Source organism: Falco naumanni, chromosome 2, assembly GCF_017639655.2.
Source record: "Falco naumanni isolate bFalNau1 chromosome 2, bFalNau1.pat, whole genome shotgun sequence".
Classification (NCBI taxonomy): Eukaryota; Metazoa; Chordata; class Aves; order Falconiformes; family Falconidae; genus Falco; species Falco naumanni.
Window position 1 is genome coordinate 4,126,146 of NC_054055.1, and position 22,203 is coordinate 4,148,348.

General features: G+C 40.4%; 1 protein-coding gene across 2 annotated transcripts in view; it reads left to right on the forward strand.

Moving 5' to 3' along the window:
• Nucleotides 1-22,203, forward strand: part of UVRAG (UV radiation resistance associated) — a 100,276-nt gene that overhangs the window by 12,329 nt on the left and 65,744 nt on the right. For both annotated transcript variants that reach the window (XM_040583621.1, XM_040583622.1), the window contains 5 exons: nucleotides 4,115-4,232; nucleotides 5,641-5,675; nucleotides 8,020-8,181; nucleotides 10,589-10,663; nucleotides 17,325-17,410. In XM_040583621.1, coding sequence (XP_040439555.1) covers nucleotides 4,115-4,232; nucleotides 5,641-5,675; nucleotides 8,020-8,181; nucleotides 10,589-10,663; nucleotides 17,325-17,410 — 476 coding nt within the window. The remainder of the gene's footprint in view (nucleotides 1-4,114; nucleotides 4,233-5,640; nucleotides 5,676-8,019; nucleotides 8,182-10,588; nucleotides 10,664-17,324; nucleotides 17,411-22,203) is intronic.

Sequence of the window (22,203 nt, forward strand, 5' to 3'; positions counted from 1 at the left end):
AACAAGGCCTACCATGTAATTTCACTGCCTCATTGACTTTCTTGGGATTTGCAAAGGACTAGGACAATTGTGGTAATCAACTTAACTTCTGTGTCACCACCCCCCCCTCCCCCGAGAAAGTCGTTAAACCTGCTCCACTACTCTGCTAAGCAGTGGTCCAGGCATGCCATCGTTCAGGCTGTGTGCACTAAATTCAGAGCGGTTGGAAAAGTTAAATATCCTTTTTAATGGTATCAGTTGTGCTTGTCAGAGCTAACTTAAATCAGTGCTCAGCTGAAAAATAGCTTTTTTTTTTTTTCAGCAGGCTATCTTATTAAGATGCCTGGTGTAGTGTCTGAGATCTTCAGGACTGTGTTGCTGATACTGTCAACTGAGGAGATAGCATTGAAAATTATCTATACTCATCTGTATATTTTGCTTATCTATCTTTATGAAGGCAAATCCCGCACTATCAGCTTGCAAACACAGCTGGCCTTTTTTAATTTATGTGACTCATGAGGTTGCCAAAGCACTTATGGTTTTTAGCGCTTGTATTTTGATTTTTTTTTTTAAAAAACTAGGCTTTTTGGAATGGTTCTTCTGGTTACAGAGCATCTCATCTGTGGGGGTTCCTTCCCAGTGATGAGGATTTCTTGATACCTTTCTATAAAGAGCAAATAGTTAAAACTAGTGTTTAATGAGAAGTGATGACTCTTTCCCATTTCACCTAAAAGAAAAAGGAAATGAAAGAACTCTGGATTGTTTGCAGCTACTGTGTTCAGTGTGAAGTGTAACGGTTCCTTTCTCTGTGCAGAGTTGCTTTTGCAATTTGAAATGCACCGATACCTCATTGTGAACCACTTCTTACTTTCCTTGTAAAAGTGCCAGGCTGTATATAGCTCTGCACATATTTTAGGCTGGTGATTTTATTTAAGCAGTCCTGTCTGCCTTTGGCTGCTGGTTGCTGCTCTGTCTCCTCAGCACAGCTGCTTGTACAGTCACATCGTGAACCTTATTGAGGAACTGATCTGGTGAAACTAACCCAGTGAAAGAGGTGGTTCGTTTTCATCCAGCTCAGCTCCCTGGTGTGATACACTGAGCAGCTGCACAAGTGCTTATTGAGGGTGGTGCAGATGAGGAGGGTGATGCAGCACCTCGAATAAGTGGTGTGGGTTAGCAGCAGGGCCATTTGACTGATGCCAGTGATAGCTGAACTACAACACAGTAGGGTTTTTGTTTTGTGTGTTCTAACATCTTGAGCAAAAATTATACGAAACACATAAGAGGTACCACTTAACAGATTTGAGAATTCCCTCAAAATAATATGTACTGTTTTTCACAGAACAGCTGCAAGTTGATGAAGAATTTTAGAGCCTATTTGAATTGTCATCTGGCTATGTCTTTGTAGCTGATGCCCTGGCTAAAGCTGATTATCTTTGCTCAGGAGAGGGTAATTATCTCTGCTGCCTCTTGTAGAATTCAGAGGAAATCTGAATAATGCAATATATCTTCAGTCACAATGTAGTGGGCAAAATGGAAGGTTTATTTTCAGGATCCAAGCCCCTCTGTCATCATGACCTCATACTGAAGAATGTGAACACAAAGATTGTCCATGTAATTGGAAACTTGCTCCCTATCAGCTGGGCTAAATGGACAAGTAATCAGACAGAAGGGAGGGGGAGAGTGATGACTAAGTTGGAGATTTAAGTAGACATTCATTAGCTGTTGCATGTTGAGTTCTGAACTGTGGTGTGGCCTCACAGCTCCAGCTTTATTGTTCCTCCTCCAACTGGTTTGGGACAATTGAGACTTTAGATTATAGGATAAATTCCAAATTTGGAAGGGTGCAAAGAAATCACAAACCATGGAGATAAGGACTCTGCTCTTGTCCAGAGCTGCAGCTGTAGGTTGCGACACTACAGCTTTTTCCAAACCTTGCTGCCCATAGTAAAAGATGAAAAACTTGTGTGGCTTTGCTTGAGGGCTACTTCATTGTAACATGCTACTTAAACCAGGCATGCAATTAATTGGTGATCCTAAAAAGACCTGTAGAATGTTGCCTTCTTTGTTAGATGCTATGTGAGCTATTCTTCTTAGGTTATAAGGCATTTAAAAAGAAAGAAATAAAAAATGAAGGGGGGAGTGAGCATGATAAATAATTTATTTGTATGCTACTGAAGTTAATTAAAGGAGAGAGATGGCAGATAAAATGTTTGAATCATTTTTATAGGGAGTGCAATGTATGTTCAAAGACCTTTCTTAATGAGTGTTTTAAGTTGCTTATAAAAATGGCCAGCAAAACTGAAGAGCTTTGTTAGATTTGAAATAATATACAAGGTATATATAGTTTTAGTTTTGGGTTTAAGTGTGGCTTAAATTTTTCTGTTGACATTCCTGATGCCAATTTCTAATAAAGTAAGGCCACGTAGTTCTGCAGTTATGCAGCTTAGGAAGTTTTTTGTGTTTTTTTTAAAATTCTTTTGTATTGCATATATATACTAGACATATCTGGACATCCCATTTCAGGCTCTGTTTTTAGTCTAATTCATAAGTAGACTTTGCAGGAATGAATCTACTGGTGGTTTTGAGTCTGTCATGTGAACACAGAAATGCAATGTTCTATAGCTTTCCAGGAAGGAAAAGTAATACATCACTTAAATGATATTAAGTAATGTAGAGTGTCATACTGTGATTCCAAAACAGGTGATGGCCTTTCAAGTCCTGTTAAAAGCTTTTAGGACAAGCTGCAAACAGAAAAGTTGCTTCTTGGTTTTAAATGTATTTTAACTCTCCTGTTAGTCAATGCAAAAGTGTTTCTTAAGGTGGACCCAGACTTAAAAATTAACAAGCTTTTGGGAGAAAGTAGTATGCTGTAAAATGAACTCTGCGGTAAAAGAATGCATGAAACTAGTTGTTTGAGGCCTGTAGGTTGTATGTGGTGATCCAAAAAGGATGGGGAGGCATTTGTTAACATACTTACGGTGGATCGGTGAGACACTGGTAGGTTGAGGGATCGACTGGGGGAACGTGATACTGAAGGATTTGGTGAGAACTTTATATATTTGAAGTGGCAGTATGCTGAGTGCCAAGTTCATGGTAGTCTGTTTCAAGCACGCATGAGTTTTCAAAGCTAAAATAAGAACCACAGCTAAGCGATGACTTAAGAGTGACTGGAAAGTCCTATGAAATTACTTTGTTAACTAGTTAAATTTAACAGTAAGTTAATGTTAGATATTCATCAAAGATGGAGGGTGTAGTATGCTTTGAAGTTGAGGATTGTAGCCACAGCTATTAAAGCTGTTTGGCACTTGGAGAGAGGTGAGGAGAGAGATAAATTGATTCAATGTGATGATTTTCATTCAAGATACAGTATTGTAGCAAACTAACATAATATTGGAGTTGGATGAAATCACTTAAACTGAAGATTTTAGTGACATATTATAGCATGTTCAATCCAAGAGGAAAGGACTGAGTTATCCAAGCAGATGGTAGCTGACAGACATTAAAAATTCGACTGTGCCCTGAATTTTCCCTGAAAATCTGGATATGTCTTTCTGACGTATTTTATTTAAGGTTGTTAGAGCAGTTTCCAGGTTTACTGTGAATTCAGGAAGCTTTCTTCAGCCAGTTACTTATGGCTCTGGATTAAGTGGTGGTTTATGTTGGAGTTCTTTGTTCGCTAGTGCTTGTTGAAAATAGCTTTGGCTAGAAAATGTTTCCAGTGTGGTGATGCAGAACACCTGGGTGATACTGCAGCTGTTTGATGCTGTGTCACATATTTGCTTGAAACAGCTTTGAATAGTTCAGTGTACTTTAGACATGTGGAATAAAAATTACATATAGGACACAAGTAAGAATAGCTTGTCTTGTGTATCTGTTGCTTAATCTGAACTCATAGGTGCTAGTTGTGGCTTGTGCATTCAGTTTCCTATGGCTTTGCTGAACTCTTATTGTTTAGATTGGCTTTCTGCCAAAGAAAATTTTTTCCCTAATAAGTGTTTATTGGGATTTTTTTGACAAAGGTACTTTAGAAATCATTAAAATGCTTTGACTAAAAAAAAATAAAAAATTGTTTTGAATTGGTTTCAGTCTAAGAAAGTTCTTTAACTATTTAGGGCTTTTTTCTTATTTTTAGCGCCGACTTCGTCATCTTCGGAATATTGCTGCACGTAACATTATCAATAAGAATGGCTACCGCCTCTTGGATACGTACTTCACTCTTCACTTGTGTGATAACACCAAGATATACAAAGGTAAACCAGGCTTGCTATCAACTTTTTTACTAGTTAATCTTTGAATTCTTATGATATGAATTCTCTGGCCTTTTTTTGCCTTGACAACCTGCTGCCGTTATTTGTATCACATGTACTAACACTGACGAAGAGCTCTTTAGTTTCATGAACTTCATAAGAGCTTTGAGTGTTAGCAGCCAAGGAAGCAAAACAGATGACAGATTTGGTAGAGTCTCTTAAGTCAGCCTATTTTTGTCATTGGTATCCTCTCCCCCCACTGATAATTTAAGAAACTCGTGAACTTCCAAGAGCACAAAAAGTTAAAGCTTTTGGAGCCTTAGTTGCTTTTTGTGGGGGAGTGTGTTCCACTCTTTGTGTACCAGTTATTTTATGGAGCATAAACCAGCACTTACTATTACCAAAGTTTTCAAAAATAGAATTGTCAGCCAATGACATGAAGCATCCAGGCATCTGTTCGGCTGTTGAGTGTTAGATCTCATTTCTCTTTAACATTTTGCTTTCCACTGCTATGTATAGCTCTTCGTTATAGAGACATGTTATTAAAAATACATTTTTATACTCCTTTTGATATGATTGACGGAGCTTTGCAAGCAAATTTTGTTTTTGTCATAATGTTTTTTAGCTAGTTGAACCTTGCTTTTTTCCAAGGTCGCTGTTTTAGAAGGACAAGAATACATAACTTGAGCTTGCTCCCTGGGCTTTCTTGTGGTGGTTTGTTGAACCTGTAACCGATCACCGTTTATAGAGTAGTTCATGTAAGGGACTGTTCTGCATTCCATAGAAGCTTTATTCTTGGCCTCTAGTGAACTGAAGGATATTGTATAAAATCTGTATTCCAGCCTCCAGAGCTGTCTCCTTAAAGACTTGAAGCTCTTATGTTGGCTGGGAGAGCTAAGCTCCGTGTGTCAGCGGTTGCTTGGTTCCATTTAAATACAGGGTACTTGGCACCTCTGAGGTAACTTGGCTGTTCACTCTCTAAGCATCTGGAACAGGTCACCCATGCTCTTCAGGAAGCCAGTGCAATTAGTTCATTTGTGCTGCACTCCTCCAGGAAGATGTTGTGTGACAAACTGGTCACTTCGCAAATGTCATACAAATATTGTAGAGTACTGGGGCATGTTCTTTCCCTAAAACCAAAGCCTTAGTAAATCTTGAGGGTTATCTTGGGTGTAAAGATGAAATGCTAAATTTAAATAATGACTTCTAATAATTAAGTGTGAATGAGTACTTTTAATCAAAAGCATGACTGCATTTTGAAGTCTTTCTCATGAATCTGTTGCTGATAAACTAGACCCACTAGCATTTGTCTTTCGTGAGTGTTACTTCAGCTTTTCCCATTTCAAATATTCAGATTTGTATTGGTATTTAAGTTAATCTAAAGGTGTTTTTTTACTCATTTTTTCTTTAGAATTTTATAAGAGTGAGGTGATCAAGAATTCTCTGGTAAGTAACTTTAATATGGAAAAACTTTCTTTTAAAAATTGTGTATTTATTGCAGTATTTTAATTTCTCTGCTTAATACTGTAACTCTTAAATGTGTATTTCCACTCTTCAGTTGTACTAGGAGCCTCATGATACTGTTCTCCTTTTCATGTTCTTTTCACAAGGGTTGTAATAGCGAGTTACTGAATAGTAAAAATGCATGTTCATTTTAACAGCTGTGGAGCAGTGGTCTGTTGGTACTTCTGTAGATAGGGCTAAACACTCCAAAGGTAGGGCTTTTTCTTGTGAAAACTATTCAGCGCTCAGGTTAAGCCTTGCAGTAAATTTCCATTTTAAATATTGAGAACACTAAGTAGGCAAAGTAATGTTAGCTAGATTTTTACTGGTTTAACTTCTTTCAGCATCTGAGAATTGTAGGCATCGTAACTCAGGTTTATTTACAGTTCACGGGGTGTATTTTTTTGCTGTTCTTGCTGGTGCTAGGAACAGAAACAGCTGCTTTTTACTTCAGTGTCTGCAAATTGCTTATTCAAGGAGCACTTGTATATCACTTTGGGTGTTCAGCTTCATTAGAAGCTCATGCTGTGCAGTTTAGCAACCTTGGTGTAGAAGCAGAGGCCCTGCTTGCAACACCCCAAATAAGGGGAGAGTCAAACAGTGCTGCAGAATATACCACTGATTTCTTTGAACATCATTTTTTATTGTATAAGTGAGCAGTAAGGAACATGTACCTGCATATGTAGACATGTATAATCTTTGAGGAGCTGATGGCTTTAAGAAACTGAAATTTGAAAACAGAGTTTCTAAATTTTCCAGTTCAGATCAGTAAAGGGACCAGGACTGAACAGTTTATTACAGCTGAGAAGGGGTAGGTCTCTTTGTGGGATCAGGATGTTGCAAATATTGAGCGAGGGAATTTGAAAACATCTTGAACAGACTTTAATGTCTGTGTTAACAAGGTAGAACTACACCATTTATAGCACACTGGGCTGTAAGTGCTTTGAAAACCTCCTGAATGGAGGAAAAGCTGTCTGCATCCTCATGATTGTTGTCTTGTTCAAGAGACAAGTTCCTTGAGACTTCATGATTTTGAGTTCTTCCTATTCTAAATAAGGAAAAGGAATAACAAAAAGGGAACCTAACCAAAGGGAACGTGAGATGGAATGACAAAAATTCAAATAAAACACATCTTGAGCAAATTCTGTACATCATTTATGGGTATTTTAATGAGCTGGTATTCATGTGCCTGAATAGCTACCAAATTTCCTTTCTCATTAGGAAATTTTGATTAATGCATTCCTTCTGTAATACTGGGTAGCTCTGCCACTCCCTTCCTTTCAGAGGCATCTTATTCTAAATTGCCTAACACCACTTCAGAGATGCTTGGCCTGTTCCAAGCTGCTTAAGCACTGGAAGGAAGAGCTTGTTCTTTCGTGGAACAGTGGGTTGCAGCCTTTTTTTTTTGGAGGAGCTACCATTTCTGTGTGCAGTGGAGGAGGGAGATGGATATATATATATATAAAGCGCTTTCCCACTTCAGCATTTGGGCACCCTGTGATTTATGGCCTGTGGAAGTCCTAAAGTTGTTATCTGGTCTGTAGCACTAGCAGTGTTAAATTGACTTTGTTGGATTGCAGCTTGGGCCAATTGTAACAGTTTCCATAAATCTTTAATTTAAATGTTGTCAGAGGTGAGTGCAAGTTCTTGGAATGCCTGGTGTTTGCAAATCTGAGTTCAACTGGAATAGATGTTTGTAGTTCAGCTTAAATGTATGCTGATTCTGTAAAGCTTGAGGTGCAAGTTGGGTCTCTTAGAGTGAAGAGCAGCTCTTGGTGACAACATTTGAGGATTGCGATCAGCAACAGTCAAGGAGGAGAAGAATGTGAATAAACATGTCAATAAACTATGCAAGCTTAATTACTAGGGAGTAGATCAATGTGGTAAAATTAATTTTACAATAGAAGCCATACGCTAGTGTTCAGAAGCTAAATTAAAACCTGAAAAGGAATGTTACTTCTCCTTTTAAAGTTCCTGATGGCTAAACTGAATTAGTGAATTCTGAAGTAAATTCTTCAACATCTTGGAAGGAAGCAGAGTCCACTCTGAGTTTCTGAAGTACCTTACAGCATGTAGCTTTTAACCCAGGAATTCCCTAGAAAACAGGATAAGGAAGCAGCAGAGCCTGTTGGCTTCAACTCTGTGTAGACCTTGAAATGGTAGGTGTTCATTATACTTAAGGTTTTTTTAAAACTTTTACATGGACTTTACTGCTTTCTGAACTGTCAATTATAGGACTACTTTCAGCTTCTTTGAGGAGTTCTTATCCCTCTTTCAATACCTACAGAATCCGACATGGAGGAGTCTGGACTTTGGAATAATGCCTGATCGACTTGATACCTCTGTCTCTTGTTTTGTTGTGAGGATCTGGGGTGGCAAGAAGGAGCACTTTCAGCTTTTGATTGAATGGAAGGTCAATCTAGATGGGTTGAAGTACTTGGGCCAGCAGGTAATGTGGAAACAGTGTTTCTCAGCTTGTTATGTAAGGCATTAAAACATCTGGATGAACAAATATATCGAATGCTAAGAAAGGCAATGAATGCATTTGAGGGGCATATTTTAAAGTCTGGTTGCAGAGATTTGTTAGCTTACCTCAGAGCTTTAAATCTTAACTAGCTGACTATAAGCTACTGTTGTTGACTGAGCCTCTCAAGTGCTACTGCTAGCACTTGGTGCTTTAAATTGCAATGCCTCTATTCAAGGAAATAGCGATATGATTAGACATTAAATTAAATGAACATAGATCATAATGATTGTGTATATTACGGTTTTAGTCCATTCTCATGGTAATGACATGCTATTAGAGCGCTTCAGTCCACAGAGTTTATTGTATAAGATCTGTTTTATTCTGCAATTTGACTCTTGCTGGCAGCCATTTGAAAGAGGTGAGAAATTAGGTGTTTTCTTTATTGTGGAGCTTACAGTAGAAGTGGCTCAAAAAGAAACCCATATCAAATAAATAATAAACCCACCGAAAAATATGGTGCATTTTTAAATAAAATAGGTTGGCCTAATTGCAATGTGCACTTTTTGATTGATTAATTGGTAGAACTGATTTAGAATAGATCAGTTTATTTCTCACTTTAAAATAATTTTTTTTTTTTGATTGGGATCTTTGAAAGCCTGGAAAGGAAGAAAGCTTTGTAGGGAATGACTCCTCTAGCTTCACATGGTGCATTGATCTTGGCCAGTACCCGCTGCACTGGTGGGCTGGTTGAGAGTCAGAAAAGCAAAGGTGTGGAAAAACATGTGGGTTGAGATAAAGACAGTTTAATAACTGAAAGCAAAACCCTTGCAAAGAGTGACTCCTGTTTTCTACTAAGCATGATGTTATATGGTATGGAATATCCCTTCAGTCAGTTCAGGTCAGCTTTCCCAGCTGTGTCCCCTCCCAAGCTTTTGCATACCCCCAGGTGACTCGATGTGGGGGCAGAGTGAGAAACAGAGGAGGAGGTTTTGACACTGCAAGCACTGTTCAGCAGTAGCTTAAACACTGGTGTGTTACCAACAGTATCATAGTCACTGTTCTAAAACACAGCACCATACGGACTGCTATGAAGAAAATTAACTTCATCGCTGTCATACCCGGTACGTCTCACAGTGTAGCTTTTTTTTTTTTCCATTTGACTGGACAGAAGAAATGGCTCCCTCAAGATTTTCCTCTAGTGCATGATTTTATTTGAAATAATGTTTCAGATTATTTCTGGGCAGAGAATAGATTGAGAGCAGCCCTGAGGAGAAGGACTTGGGGGTGTTCTTTGACAAGAGCCACAACATGACCCATCAGTGTGCGCTCGCAGCCCAGAAAGCCAATTGTACCCTGGGCTGCATCCTCAGCAGCGTGGCCAGCAGGTCCAGGGGGATGATTCTGCCTCTCTGCTCTGCTGACATGCCACCTGCAGTGCTGCATCCAGCTCTGGGGTCACCAGCACAGGACACATGGTTGGGGGTGGGTTGGAGCAAGTCCAGAGGAGGCCATGGAGATGGTCAGAGGGCTGGAGCCCCTCTGCTGTGGGGACAGGCTGGGAGAGCTGGGGCTGTGCAGCCTGGGGAGGAGAAGGCTCCAGGGAGACCTTAGAGCAGCTCCCAGTGCCTGGAGGGGCCGACAGGAAAGCTGAGGAGGGGCTTTGGGCAAGGGCAGGGAGCGGTGGGACAGGGGGGAATGGCTTGAAGCTGAGAGAGGGGAGATTTAGGTTGGACGTGAGGAAGAAACCCTTCCCCGTGAGGGCGGCGAGGCGCTGGCCCAGGCTGCCCAGAGCAGCTGTGGGTGCCCCATCCCTGGCAGGGCTCAAGGCCAGGCTGGACGGGTCTGGGAGCAGCCTGGGCTGGGGGGAGGGGGCCCTGCCCCTGGCCAGGAGTGGAATGAGGTGATCCTTAAGGTCCCTTCCAACCCAAAACATTCTGTGATGCTATGCTTTTATGAATGTTATTTATGTTAATAGCAGGATATTAACTGCAATACTGAACGCTACTTTTCTGTCTGCTTTGACCACAGAAGCCTAATTTTGAGTATAGTTTTAGGTAAGATCAAGTGAAAGCAAATTACTCAAGACTTACCTCTGATTAATTTCCTAATCTTAGGTATTTTTGTCAGCTGGAAATGTAGCAACAGTAAAGATGCTTGGGCCAGTGCTTTTGATTTCAATGTAGAATGGCTGAACATACTCTGACTTTTATTAATGCTGTGAAGCAAATGCATTTTGTATGATTAAATTAAGTTTTCTTAGTTTTCATGTACTTCTAGTATTACAGGTATTGAAAATCTGCTTTTGACTCTCAGACATTTTAGGCTTGTTTGATGTGTTAAGCCATAACAAGCTGACTGTGAAATGATTTCTTTCCTTCTCTTCTTACAGATACATGCAAGAAACCCAAATGAGATTATTTTTGGTCTCAATGATGGTTATTATGGAGCTTCATTTGAACAGAAGGTGAGGGTATCCCATATTTGTTCTGGCTTGTTAGTACTGATGACAAGCTGAAAATTCAACTTGTAAACTTGATTGTCATGCTTGGATGTTCAGAACACTAAAATGCTTTGTTTTGAGAAGAAATACAGTTTTACATGACAGATAAGAACCTGTCTTATCTGATACCTCGCCTCTGATGCATGGACATCTTAGCTGTTTTGGGTAGTCTTAGTGTAGCATTTTAAGTCCAAAAAAAATCTCTGGTTACTGAAAGTAAGCCTTGACTTGCCTTCTTCAAGGCAGATATTTCATTCAAATGTAGAACACTTTGAAATAGTGTGGCTGTTAAGACTAATTTTCACAGCAAGTATAAAAGCACATCAAGTTTGGGTTGTCAATCTTAAAACTGGAAGTTGTAGCTCTTAGAAGTAATTTATTTGCTCAGTGTTGCAACTGCTTCAACCCGTGTTTGGTTTTTTTTTCCCCAAAGGCTCTGCTGCAGTATTTATGCTTGTCCGACCAATATTGTGACTGCAGCCAAATTATATGGCAATGCTGATTACTACATCAATGATGAAAAGTAAACTTATCTATTGTAAATAGCACAGCTGACAGGTTTTTGTTGTTTTTGTTTGTTGATTGTTTTCTTTTAAAATACCAAATTGCTGGTGGCAGTACTGCGGTATAGATAAGTCATATAAGGAGTCCCTAGCCAGCTTGACACACAGCTGCAGTTTCAGCAAGCCCAGTCTTGTGGGGATTTGAATGGAAGCAGTGGCTTTTAGTCAACAACATGGGTGACCATTCATATGTTGGGAGAGTGGAGCAAGGGACAAGGTGGCCGTGTATGCAGAACTCGTTGGCTTTGTGCAAGCCTCCAAACTGTGCTTGGTGTTTTGATGGTTATCCTTCAAATTATAGATAGTTAGGTACACAGCTCACACTGCTTCCTGGTGCTATTAACTCAGTGTTCCTGGAGCAGATGCAATTCTAGGTTTTAATTTTTTTAGTATTAATAACCTAGACCTGAGTTTAGTGATGGTAATGCTATCCTCTTTCCTGGTTGTCAGGTTTTGCTCCTTAGCTGAGAAGGTTTAAAAGTACATCTTGGGTTTGGTTCTTGTACATGCTCTGTAGCTAAGTTGCAAATACAGTCACAGCCTACATAGAGCACAAATAATCTCCTTTTTCTTTGCCTATAATTTATTCAGTTCTTTCTGGCTTCAAGAGTTAGAAATGTATGTTGTCACCATTCTCTGTAGTTTCTGATTGCTTTCTTTGTTAGTTCTTTGAGCTAAATCTCTTCTTTTATAGGACATACGTCCTGCTTTTAAGTGCCTTGTCTGCCGCTCAAGCCAAGCTAGTTGGCACAAGCACACTGTTCCTGTGACCTTCAGAAGCTGTATGCACCTGAAGGGGTATTTCTGCTTTTGGTCTTCCCTTATAATTTTCATGTCAGTGCTGGATATGCTAAATGTTATACAGCCCCACTTTGGTTATACTCTATATTAGTGGTGTTCCCCCGGGATCAGTGCTGGGGCCAGTCCTGTTTAATATTGTACCAATGACCTGGACGAGGGGCTGGAGCGCACCCACAGTCGGTTTGCAGAGGACATGAGCTGGGGGCAGTGTGACCTGCTGGGGGGCAGGGGGCTCTGCAGGGGGTCTGGGCAGGCCGGGCCGAGGGGCCGAGGCCAGTTGTATGAGGCCCAACGGGGCTGAGTGCCGGGCCCTGCCCGTGGGTCACACCAGCCCCCCACAGCGCTGCGGGCTGGGGGCAGGGGGCTGGGAACTGCCCGGCGGGGAAGGGCCTGGGGGGGCTGGTCGGCAGCCGGCTGGGCATGAGCCCCCCGTGTGCCCAGGTGGCCACGGCGGCCAGCAGCGCCCTGGCCGGTGTCAGCAGCAGCGTGGCCAGCAGGGCCAGGCAGTGCCCGTCCCCCTGTGCTGGGCCCTGGTGCGGCCGCCCCTCGAGCCCTGGGCTCAGCGTTGGGCCCCTCACCCCCAGACAGACCCGGAGGGGCTGGAGCGTGTCCAGAGCCGGGCTGGGGAAGGGGCTGCGGCACAGCTCGGGGGGGGGGGGGGGGGGGCGGGGCTCAGCCCGGAGAAAAGGGGGCTCAGGGGGGCCCTTCTGGCTCCCTACAGCTGCCTGGCAGGGGGTTGTAGTGAGGTGGGGTCAGTCTCTTCTCCCAAGGAACCAGTGACGGGACGAGAGGAAACAGGCTCCAGTTGCACCAGGGGAGGTTTAGGTTGGATATTGGGAAGAATTTCTTCCATGAAAGGGCTGTCAAACACTGGAACAGGCTGCCCAGGGATGTTGTGGAGTCCCCATCCCTGGAGGTGTTTAAAAGGTGTGGATGTGGTGCTTGGGGACATGGTTGGGATGTGGTTTAGTGGTGGACTTGGCAGTGCTGGGTTAACTGTTGGACTTAATGATCTTAAAGGTCTTTTCTGACCTAAACAATGCTATGATTACTCATGAAGCACCACCTGAAACCTGTAGTAAGGTGCTTTTTACAAGGGCCTGTAGTGATAGGACAAGGGAGAAAGACTTTAAACTGAAAGAGGGGATTTAGACTAGATACACGTAAGAAACCTCTTCACCCTGAGGGTGGCGAGGCTGCCCAGAGCAGCTGTGGGTGCCCCATCCCTGGCAGGGCTCAAGGCCAGGCTGGACGGGGCTGGGAGCAGCCTGGGCTGGGGGGAGGGCCCTGCCCCTGGCGGGGCGTGGGACTGGGTGGTCTTGAAGGTCCCTTCCAGCCCAAACCATGCTGTGATTTCTGGTGTCAGGTTTCTGATCTCCTGTGGTGCTTTTTTTCTTCTGGTGAGATTTTGGTGGATCTGTTAATACTTCAAGATGTCTTAATTATTAGTCTCAATTTTTGAGGTAGTACATGGATGGAATAACAGTTTTAGTTTCTTTGCACTGTCACACATGAAACTTCATTATGAAAATAGAATCTTATAAGTATCATTTTGCAAATTAATGAAAACCTCATGCACAAAGGCACTTCAGTCAATGTTGGAAGTGTCCTATTTTTGCACATCTCAGTATGGACAAAATTAAGGTCTAGTACACTTTTTTCCCTCCCCATTGCTCAAACCTCTCAGTTCTTTGGACTATGACTTAATTGCCAAAGTTGATTTATGGAGTTTTGCAATAAACTGAATTTTATTAGTTTATTAAATGTCTTTGACATTAATTAAGACCACTTATGAGCCAAAGTAAGAAAATTGTTGGAAGCTGATTAAACTGTTCTGGCAATATGTCAGGAACTCCAGAGTTTCAAAACACACTGCAGATGTGCTTCTGAGCATTGCTTGGTCTGTCTGGATCTAAACACAAATTCCCATTTTCTGTCTGTGAACCTTACCTGTGGTAAGAGAGGTGGGAGCCTAAAAGCTATTGCAGCAGAATAAAATGAAGTAGAGCAGGAATGTTAGGGACTGTTACAACTCAACTGTTGTTTTTATTGGTGACTATTGTACGTTTATTGATTAAATGCATATGTCCCTGGTAAAGAAAACCAGCAAGAGCAACACTCAAATAGGAATATTCTAATTGCTAAACTGTGTAATTTAAAATTTAAGCACTGGAAGCTTAGAACTTCACTAGGTAGCTGTTTTAGAACCTTCCAGCCTACTTGTATACAAGATAACCTTCAAAATGCAGGTTTGTCCTCAGAACGCTTGCTTTGTCAGAAGCTGCTGTCATATAAAGGACCAAAGTAGAAAACTAGCAGCAGTACTGGTGGAGAAATTCTAGGTGAACCAGACAATTGCAGTGTAGCAATTGTTATCTTAACAAAATAAAAGAACCATATCCAAGGCCTCTTTATTGTTGGTAATATCACAGGCTCTTCGCTTTCTTTCTACTGATGTCAAAAAGCCTTTAAATTTTGTATTGTTGACAATATATAGGTATTAGGAATTTTGCTTTTCTACCATCTCTTCTGTTCAGCAGCAACTTGGGTGTTGCTGATATGCAATGAAAAACCGAACATCTTCTTTGGGTAACGTTCTCACTCATGTTGCAGTTTTCTTCCTGCAATGGGTACTTAGCTCATGGAAGAAAAATGCTGGGCAATAAGGTTTCAGAAGCCTTTGTGTCTGCCTTCTGAGCCCTGAAGGCTATTACTGCTTTACTGTAGGTGTCTGACAGTGCTAGTGTAACTCCTCTTCTAGTGTTAACAGCTTTTCTTCTCAATGTAAATACAAATGTGTGCTGCCAATGTAGCTGCTTTGTTCTTAACTACATTTGACTTTCACATAATTGTACCTCCGGTTTCTGTTTCTCTTGAAGTTTTTTTTTTTTTATTTTGTAGTAAGTTACTGCAGTAATTTTGCCAGAAGATTTCAGCAGGGTTCTGCCTTCATCAGAATTGTTCAATTTATTTTCCTGTTTCCCTTCTGGTGTGAGACCACTGAAGTGCTTGTTCCTCTCTTGATTTCCTCCTTTCTAGTAATCATAGTGAAACTCTACTTGGATTTGCTTGAGCTGTTCCAATGTTTGAGTAAGATAGATGTGAGCTTCAGATATATTTTTATTTTTTTTTAAGCTTTCAACCTGGACTTAAAGTATTCCCAATCCTTTTGGCAGTTTTCTGAATCTGGTTTTATCTGAGACTGCATGCTTGTATGTAAAACTACTTTTTACCCAGGTTTAACAGGACTGAATCTGGGTGCTATACTGGCTTTCCTAAAATCAGGTTGCTCCTTCTCAGGTTTCTTCAATGCCTTCCTGCCTTCCAAATTTTCTTTTAACTATTTTACACTTGCTGCTACTAACTGATAACTTGCCCTTACTCTTGCAGTGGTATCTTCTCAGAAAGTGTATTTAGTGAAGTAACTATAGCTTTTTTAGTTAATGACTAGCTTTCTATAGTGTCTTTGAAGTAAAACCAGAACTAGTCTATACGGCTCTTCATAACTCAAAACATTTTTTTTTTCTGTGGTCACTGGTATGGGGGAATAGAAGAGTAAGTTATTTTCTTCAATTGTAGCTATTTGTAACTGTCAAGCAGGAAGGACCTTTATCTTTGGAAAGCTGTATCTCTCTTTCGCTGTAGTGTCTGTTCTCTATGCAGGTAGAGTCTCTCCCCACATATGCTTTTTTTAGCCACTTAGCACAAGCAAAGCCTTTTTGTGTGTTTACAAATACGTGTGCTTGTATGTAATAAAAGCTGTGGTAGAGAAGTAGACAAATTCCCCTTTCAAAGGGCAAGCTTCTTTAATAGTCTGAAACCCTTCCGTTGCGTGTTCTGCAAGTCTCCTCAGTTTGTATGGATCACTTGGTATCTGACTCTAGGAATTTCCTTTCAACACACTAGTACAGGAGGAAAAAAAGAAAAGGCTGAAATATATTGCTGCTCTAAATTCTTTCCCTCCTAAAACTAGTTTTTCTAGGCTGTTCCACTTGTTCTCTGAAAAATTTTGCATGTTGCTTTCTGAAGTCAGTGTTTTCTTGAAACAACATCAACTTCATGGTGTAAAATGGTGATGCTAGTTGTGCATTTTTAGTTTTCCACCATCCTGGTTCATTGAGGCATTGATGTCTTTATTTTGGTATTTTTTTCAGGGGATATATGTATGGATTACAGCATGTAGGATCCAACATTTTAAGAAAGGAAATTAGTTGAGACTTGCTGACTTGATGCCTCTGTTCAATATGATGCATAATGTAATGTATAGATCTCGTGATTATTTAGGTGGAACCTTATTTTTGGTGGAAAGGGATGTCTGCTGCATGGTGTATGGCTAACAATTCTGTCAGTAGATGTTGACATTTAACTGCGTTTCAGCATCATCTGTGTGGAAACGGCCTGTTAAGGCAGGAATTGTGGTACTTGGTACATCTGTATTACTGCTAGAAAATTATCTGATCATGTGTGCACGCTAGGGCTACTTCATACACTAAACCAATTACCTTTTACCCTATATTCCATAAACTTTCCCACAATGCTGCCAGGTGGCCCTACTTAAAATTTGCTTTATCATGTGAAGAAATAGTTCTGAGTTTGTGATGTTTCTAGGAATTTGTGTGACCATGCCTGAATATGGAATAGCTTGGTATCTGACCTTTGCAGTGTGAAAAATTGCAGTTTGTCTGTTACTGTACACTCCACACGAAGAGGCACCAAAGCACTTTGCTCCCTTAAGAAAAACCTTTTTTTTTTTTTGGGGGGGGTGGGGGGGGTGAGGGGGGAGGGAACTTTCAGAAACTTGTTCACATCATTCAAAACTAAGAATGCCTTGATCTTTTAAAAGTGTTACAGCATGAATAAAGAATAGAGCTTTATCTCATTGTCTTGTACATCTCTGGCACGTTACCGAATAGGCTCTCAGATCTGAAGCTGAAGAATGACAGTACTTCAAATTGCATTCTTCAGTATTTCTGTGCATAAAATCTGTGTAGTACAGGAAAACACACTCTGTGTCTAGAGCACAGATAAAGTGATAGGTCATTAACATCTTTACAGCTAAGTAATGGCTGTTGTAGGCTAGGCTTGAACTTGGTGTTATTACCACCTTAAATTGTTTCTACCTACTGTACATAAAACTGTATGAAGACAGATTTCAAATACATTAAATGCGAGAACGTTTGTTGTGCTACCAAAAGTGCATGCTTTCAATCAAGATGGAAAAGTTTTTGATTCTTAAATAAATATTCTTTCTTTGCCTTAAGGATCACTCAGGTACCCTGAAGAATAGTCTTCTCCAGGTGGATCAGAACTGTGTTCGTAACTCTTACGATGTCTTCTCTTTGCTTAGGTAAGGTTTTTGAGAATATTCTGTGTAGCTATTGTAACTTCTTTAGAGTGTGTGTATGTAAGAAGCCTTTCCAAATATAAAAATAACCTTCTGCACTGAAGTGTGCAAAGGAGGTATCTAGGTAGTGCTGATTTAGCACTGGTAGCAAGGACATGATTCCTTGGTGGTTTCTGGGCTTCTACCATGTGGATGCTTTAAGTGCCGTGAACTAGAGCTTGCTGTGGAGCTGGCGCATGGACTTGCCTTGTGAATGTTGAAATCGTGGAGCTTCTTTGTTGGAGAGCTTCTGTGGAAAGCCCCCACTCTGTTCTTCTCAACAAAATTAAGATTTACTTAAATGAGAACAACGAGGAAAAAAGCAACTTGCCAAAACTTAATCTGGTAGAATGAGGCTGTAGTTTAAGCAAAAGAGCTACACACGTGTGTGTGTGTGATTTTTTCAATGTTGAACTACTGAATTGAAGTTACCTTTTGGATAATTCTTCCTTGTAATCCAGAAAAAGAGGCGTTGCATAGTCAGGACCTGGTTACTCCAACACGTGTATGGTGTAAGAAAGGTACAGTAACTGCACTTTTGGGTGGTTACTTAGGTGTTTCTGGTGGTGAAAACCAATAAATACTAGTATGAAGGTAAACAAGAAGGCCTTTTTCAGATCTGTTTTAATTAAAATAGTTCGAGAATGGTAGCTGTGGGGAAATAAAACAGGTTTTAAATGCTGTCAGTAGGCTGGCTTTGAGGAATTTGTATTCAAAAGGCATTTAACAACACAGGTTGATAACTTCAGTTCCTCAGTAATAGCAATAGATGTACTACAGAGGAAACCCTTGAACAGGAAATGTTTAATACGCTTTCAAAAGTCTTTGGAAAAATGTGTTTGCTTTTTTTAATCAGTTGTGAAGTTGAATCCCTTTGGTAGTGTTAACAGTAGGTGTCAGTGTTGCCTGTATGAAGCATTGGCTCTCTCTAGTGAGCAAAGCCGTAGGAAAAGTTAGCTCAAGGTTGCTTATTCAGAAGTCTTTATTTTATAAGCTCTCTTAAAATTTAAATGTGCTGTTTCTTGATTTTGTAAAGCATATTTAAAGTAAAGGCTGCTTTTGAAATGCTTGTCGTCTGTACTTTTAGTGGAAAACCACCAGAGGGTGTGTTACGAAGTTTTGGCACAGTCCATTAGAAGGCAACTCCTACACTACCTCATATTAAGTCTTTGTTAAATTGAGAGAAGAAAATGTGTGTTGGTCACCCTGATTGTTTTATTCAGGTGGTTTTGGGTGTTTTTCCACATTTCCTTTGCACTACTTTGTATTATGAAGCATGCTGTGGAAAAAACACTATTATACTTGTATAATATATATATGTAATGAACTTGACCGACTGGACCCCTGTCTAACCTTCTCTAATTTGAGCTGTGGTCCTTCTTCTGAAAGTGTCTGACTGTGTATGATAAAGCTGACAAGAAATGAAGATGTCACTTTTCATAAAGCTCCCCTTGATGGATGCTCACCAGTGCTGTTTTGAAACCTGATTACTGGCGCCATGCGCTTTGCTCGTTCTTGGGAAGGTGGGAGCCTAGGCACTATCTCTTATTTAGGTATGCTGTTGGGTGTAGCTGCTGTTTAGCCCTGCCTCTGAGCTAAGGCATCCTCTTTTTGCTTTGTCATAAAAGGAACGTTTTTTTCCAGGCCTTGGCACCAGGCCTGCTGATGATTATATTTCAGTGGATTCTACATACCCTATCAAGGAATATATATTACATTGCCTGGTTCCAGAAAAAGGTATGGTCACAAATTCTAACTAGGTTCTATTTTTCTCTGTTTCCTTCCTAGCTAGGAAAGTTCTTCATGAACTGAGGCAAAGTCCAGAATCCTTTTTATTCCCTCTGTCATCTGCTTTCTTACAGGTATACTTTCTCTACTGTGGCCTACCTTTTCATATCTAGCTCAAAAGAGTGGTGACAGCATTTCTTTCTTTTAAAATAATCTTCAGTCTCATTGTTGGGTGTCCTTTTTCTTCTATCAAGCAGACTGGTTTGCCACCTCTTCCAGGAGTCTAGGCTTGACTAACTGGCTCGTGAACTCTTTCCAAAGTTTGTTCTTTGTGAGAACATGTTCCATCTACAGCCAGAAGAGAGAGATGGGCATAATTTGAGTTGTGATTCATTTGACAGGATGTGTACTTTGGGAGGAAATGAATTGCTGTCTGCCTGCTTCTGTCTGTTGGCTGTAAAGAAAATAGGGAGGTGTCTACACTGTAAAGGTTTGCATCTGGTCACATTAAATCCCATGTTCTGAAGACTTTCTCATGATATGATATTTGTCTGTAGTAAAAATTCACAAGCTGCACATGTGGTTTCCTAATGTTTTCACAAGATGTGAATATGCAGAACAGCTTGTACTGGCTTTGTTGAAACTTCTCAAAAAAGGAAGCAAGTCCTGGCGATGGTGGGATCTGCATCCCAGTTACTCTGTTGGTACTGTGCTGCCTGATGTGTCATAGCTGCTATGATCAGCTGTACTGTGTGAAAATAGATTGAGATAGCAGGTTCTAGCTCAGCCCTTAACTCCTGAAAAACTGCAAAATGAGAACTTCTATGGTTGATCCCTGTCTGCTGTCAAAACTGCTATTTGGGGAAGATTTCAATATTTTCTTTTTTTTTTGTTTGGTTTGGTTTTTTTACTTCTCCAAAGAAGTGAATAGCTAAAACTTGTGAAGCTTATGAATAGGCCTTAATGAAAAGCACGTGCTTGGCTCAAATTATGTTGATTTAAAAAAATTAATTAGGAATGCCAGAGTGTGTGAACAGTAGAAAATTTTTTTGAGTGTTGGATTAAAATAGTGCCTGTGTGCTCAGATGCTTAATTACATGGATTTACAAGTTACTTAAAACTTTTCCTCCTGCTTAATTATCTAGACAGCTTAGCTTTTCACAAGGAGTTCTCAGCACCTCTGCAGCTCATGAACCTTCTTGTTTTGGGGCAGGGACAAGATCCTCAGGCAAACATTGTGCTGCTAATAAGTTTTTCATGCCATGTGGAAATTACGAATGTTCTTCCAGCCATTTGTTTTAAGAAAGACTACAAAAATTAACCACCTCAATTGGAAAGCTAAAATTTTGAAGTTTTTGTCCCTTGGCCATATTGTCAGATTTCCTGAAAAGAGGTCACTTAAAGGCTTTCTAAATATTATGTTGCTGGTAGTAATAGGTTATACAGTAACATGTTTCACCTTTCACATAACACTCAGGATGGGCCAAATTCATCTGAGGTCATGTTCTGGACATGTCTCCGTAATCAAGCTCTCTGCACGTTTGCAGCACTGATGGGAATAGGTTTATATTTAGTATTCTCTTAGTTTTCTATACTTTTCTTAAAACTTAGAAAAATAGACCTTTCAGTATGAAGTAGTGTTGGGAAGATGGGATATACTAGTGATCTGTAAAGAAAGGGCTCAAAATCCTGTATGTTAAAACTTTACTTCGGTTCCTAAATACAAAAAGTAATATTTTGGGTTCTACAACAGCTTTTCCTGCTGTTCTGGTACTTGAGGCAATTGGCCTGCCTGATGGCTTTTGTGCCTTTAAGTGAGTGCTTAAAATTCTCCCAGATTCTGCCTGGAGACAAAAAATGCTCTAAGAACTAGTGAAACCTGCCCCTTTGAAGTTTTGCTTCCTGTATTTTCACTTCTCCAGTTAAAACAGCCTTCTCTATGGTTTAATCAATCCTTCAGCAGATGGGATGGCACGTTCGTGCTGTTTAGCCAGCCAGTTAATCCAAATTGAAAACATTTTGGTTGTATTTGTTGAAAAAATACTGTTTAACAACAACAAAATCTGATACTGGTACAATTTAAGTGCTGGAGGTGAGTAAAGACCAGCTCTAGGAAACTGCTGTAATATTGCTAATATCTAATCTGGCTGAAGTTGATTTAAATAATACTTACAGGTGTTAAAGGGCTTTCTCTGCTACTGCCACATGTGCACATGTGCATCTGATCTAGTGGATCATATCTCAAACTAGAGCAACTCCAGAGACCACGCAGGCTGTGCCTTCATCAAAACCAACAGGTTCTCGCAGTTCTGGTTACAAACAAATAAATCTGGCTGCAGTGCCCTGAACAGGTAAACATGACTTTGAACCAAATTATAAAACTAAGATAACAATTTCCCTGTATTTCACATCACAGAAATGTGATGTTCAGTGACTTTAAATGGTCCGGGATTGTGAGTGACAAGACCCTGCTCTGAGAAGGACCAGAGCTCAACTTCTGAACTAGCAACTAATTGCTACTTTCTAGGTTAGGGGCTCAAAGAAACTTGCAGGGCACTGTTGAACATTGGGCATGTTGACACATGGCAACTATTAGTTACTAGAAATTGTCTTTTAAGTCCCAGTGCCTTAAGTATGCCTATCTACTTCAGATTTCATAATCTGTCATAATATGCTTCAAAGTGACAGGCTTTGTTTCAGGATTTGCTGTTTGTAAAATATAACTGTTCATTTGAGTGCATGTCTTGTCACTGAAGAGATGTTATTTAAGAATACAAATGTAGGTAGTGTTTGTCTGCAGTGTGAAACCTTGAGAGGTTGGTAAAATCAGCTATCTTAAGTGACAAAGACTAAAACACGGGGATGCTATAAAATCAGCTTTTGTTTAGCTCAGCCTGTCTTAGGAAAGAAGCTTTTTAAGAGATAACATTGCCTGTGTGTTTAAATTCTTCCATTTATATTGGCAGGCTTATTGAAGGAACAGAACCTAGCACAAATTGATCTCTGAAACTAGAAAAAGGGACAACAGG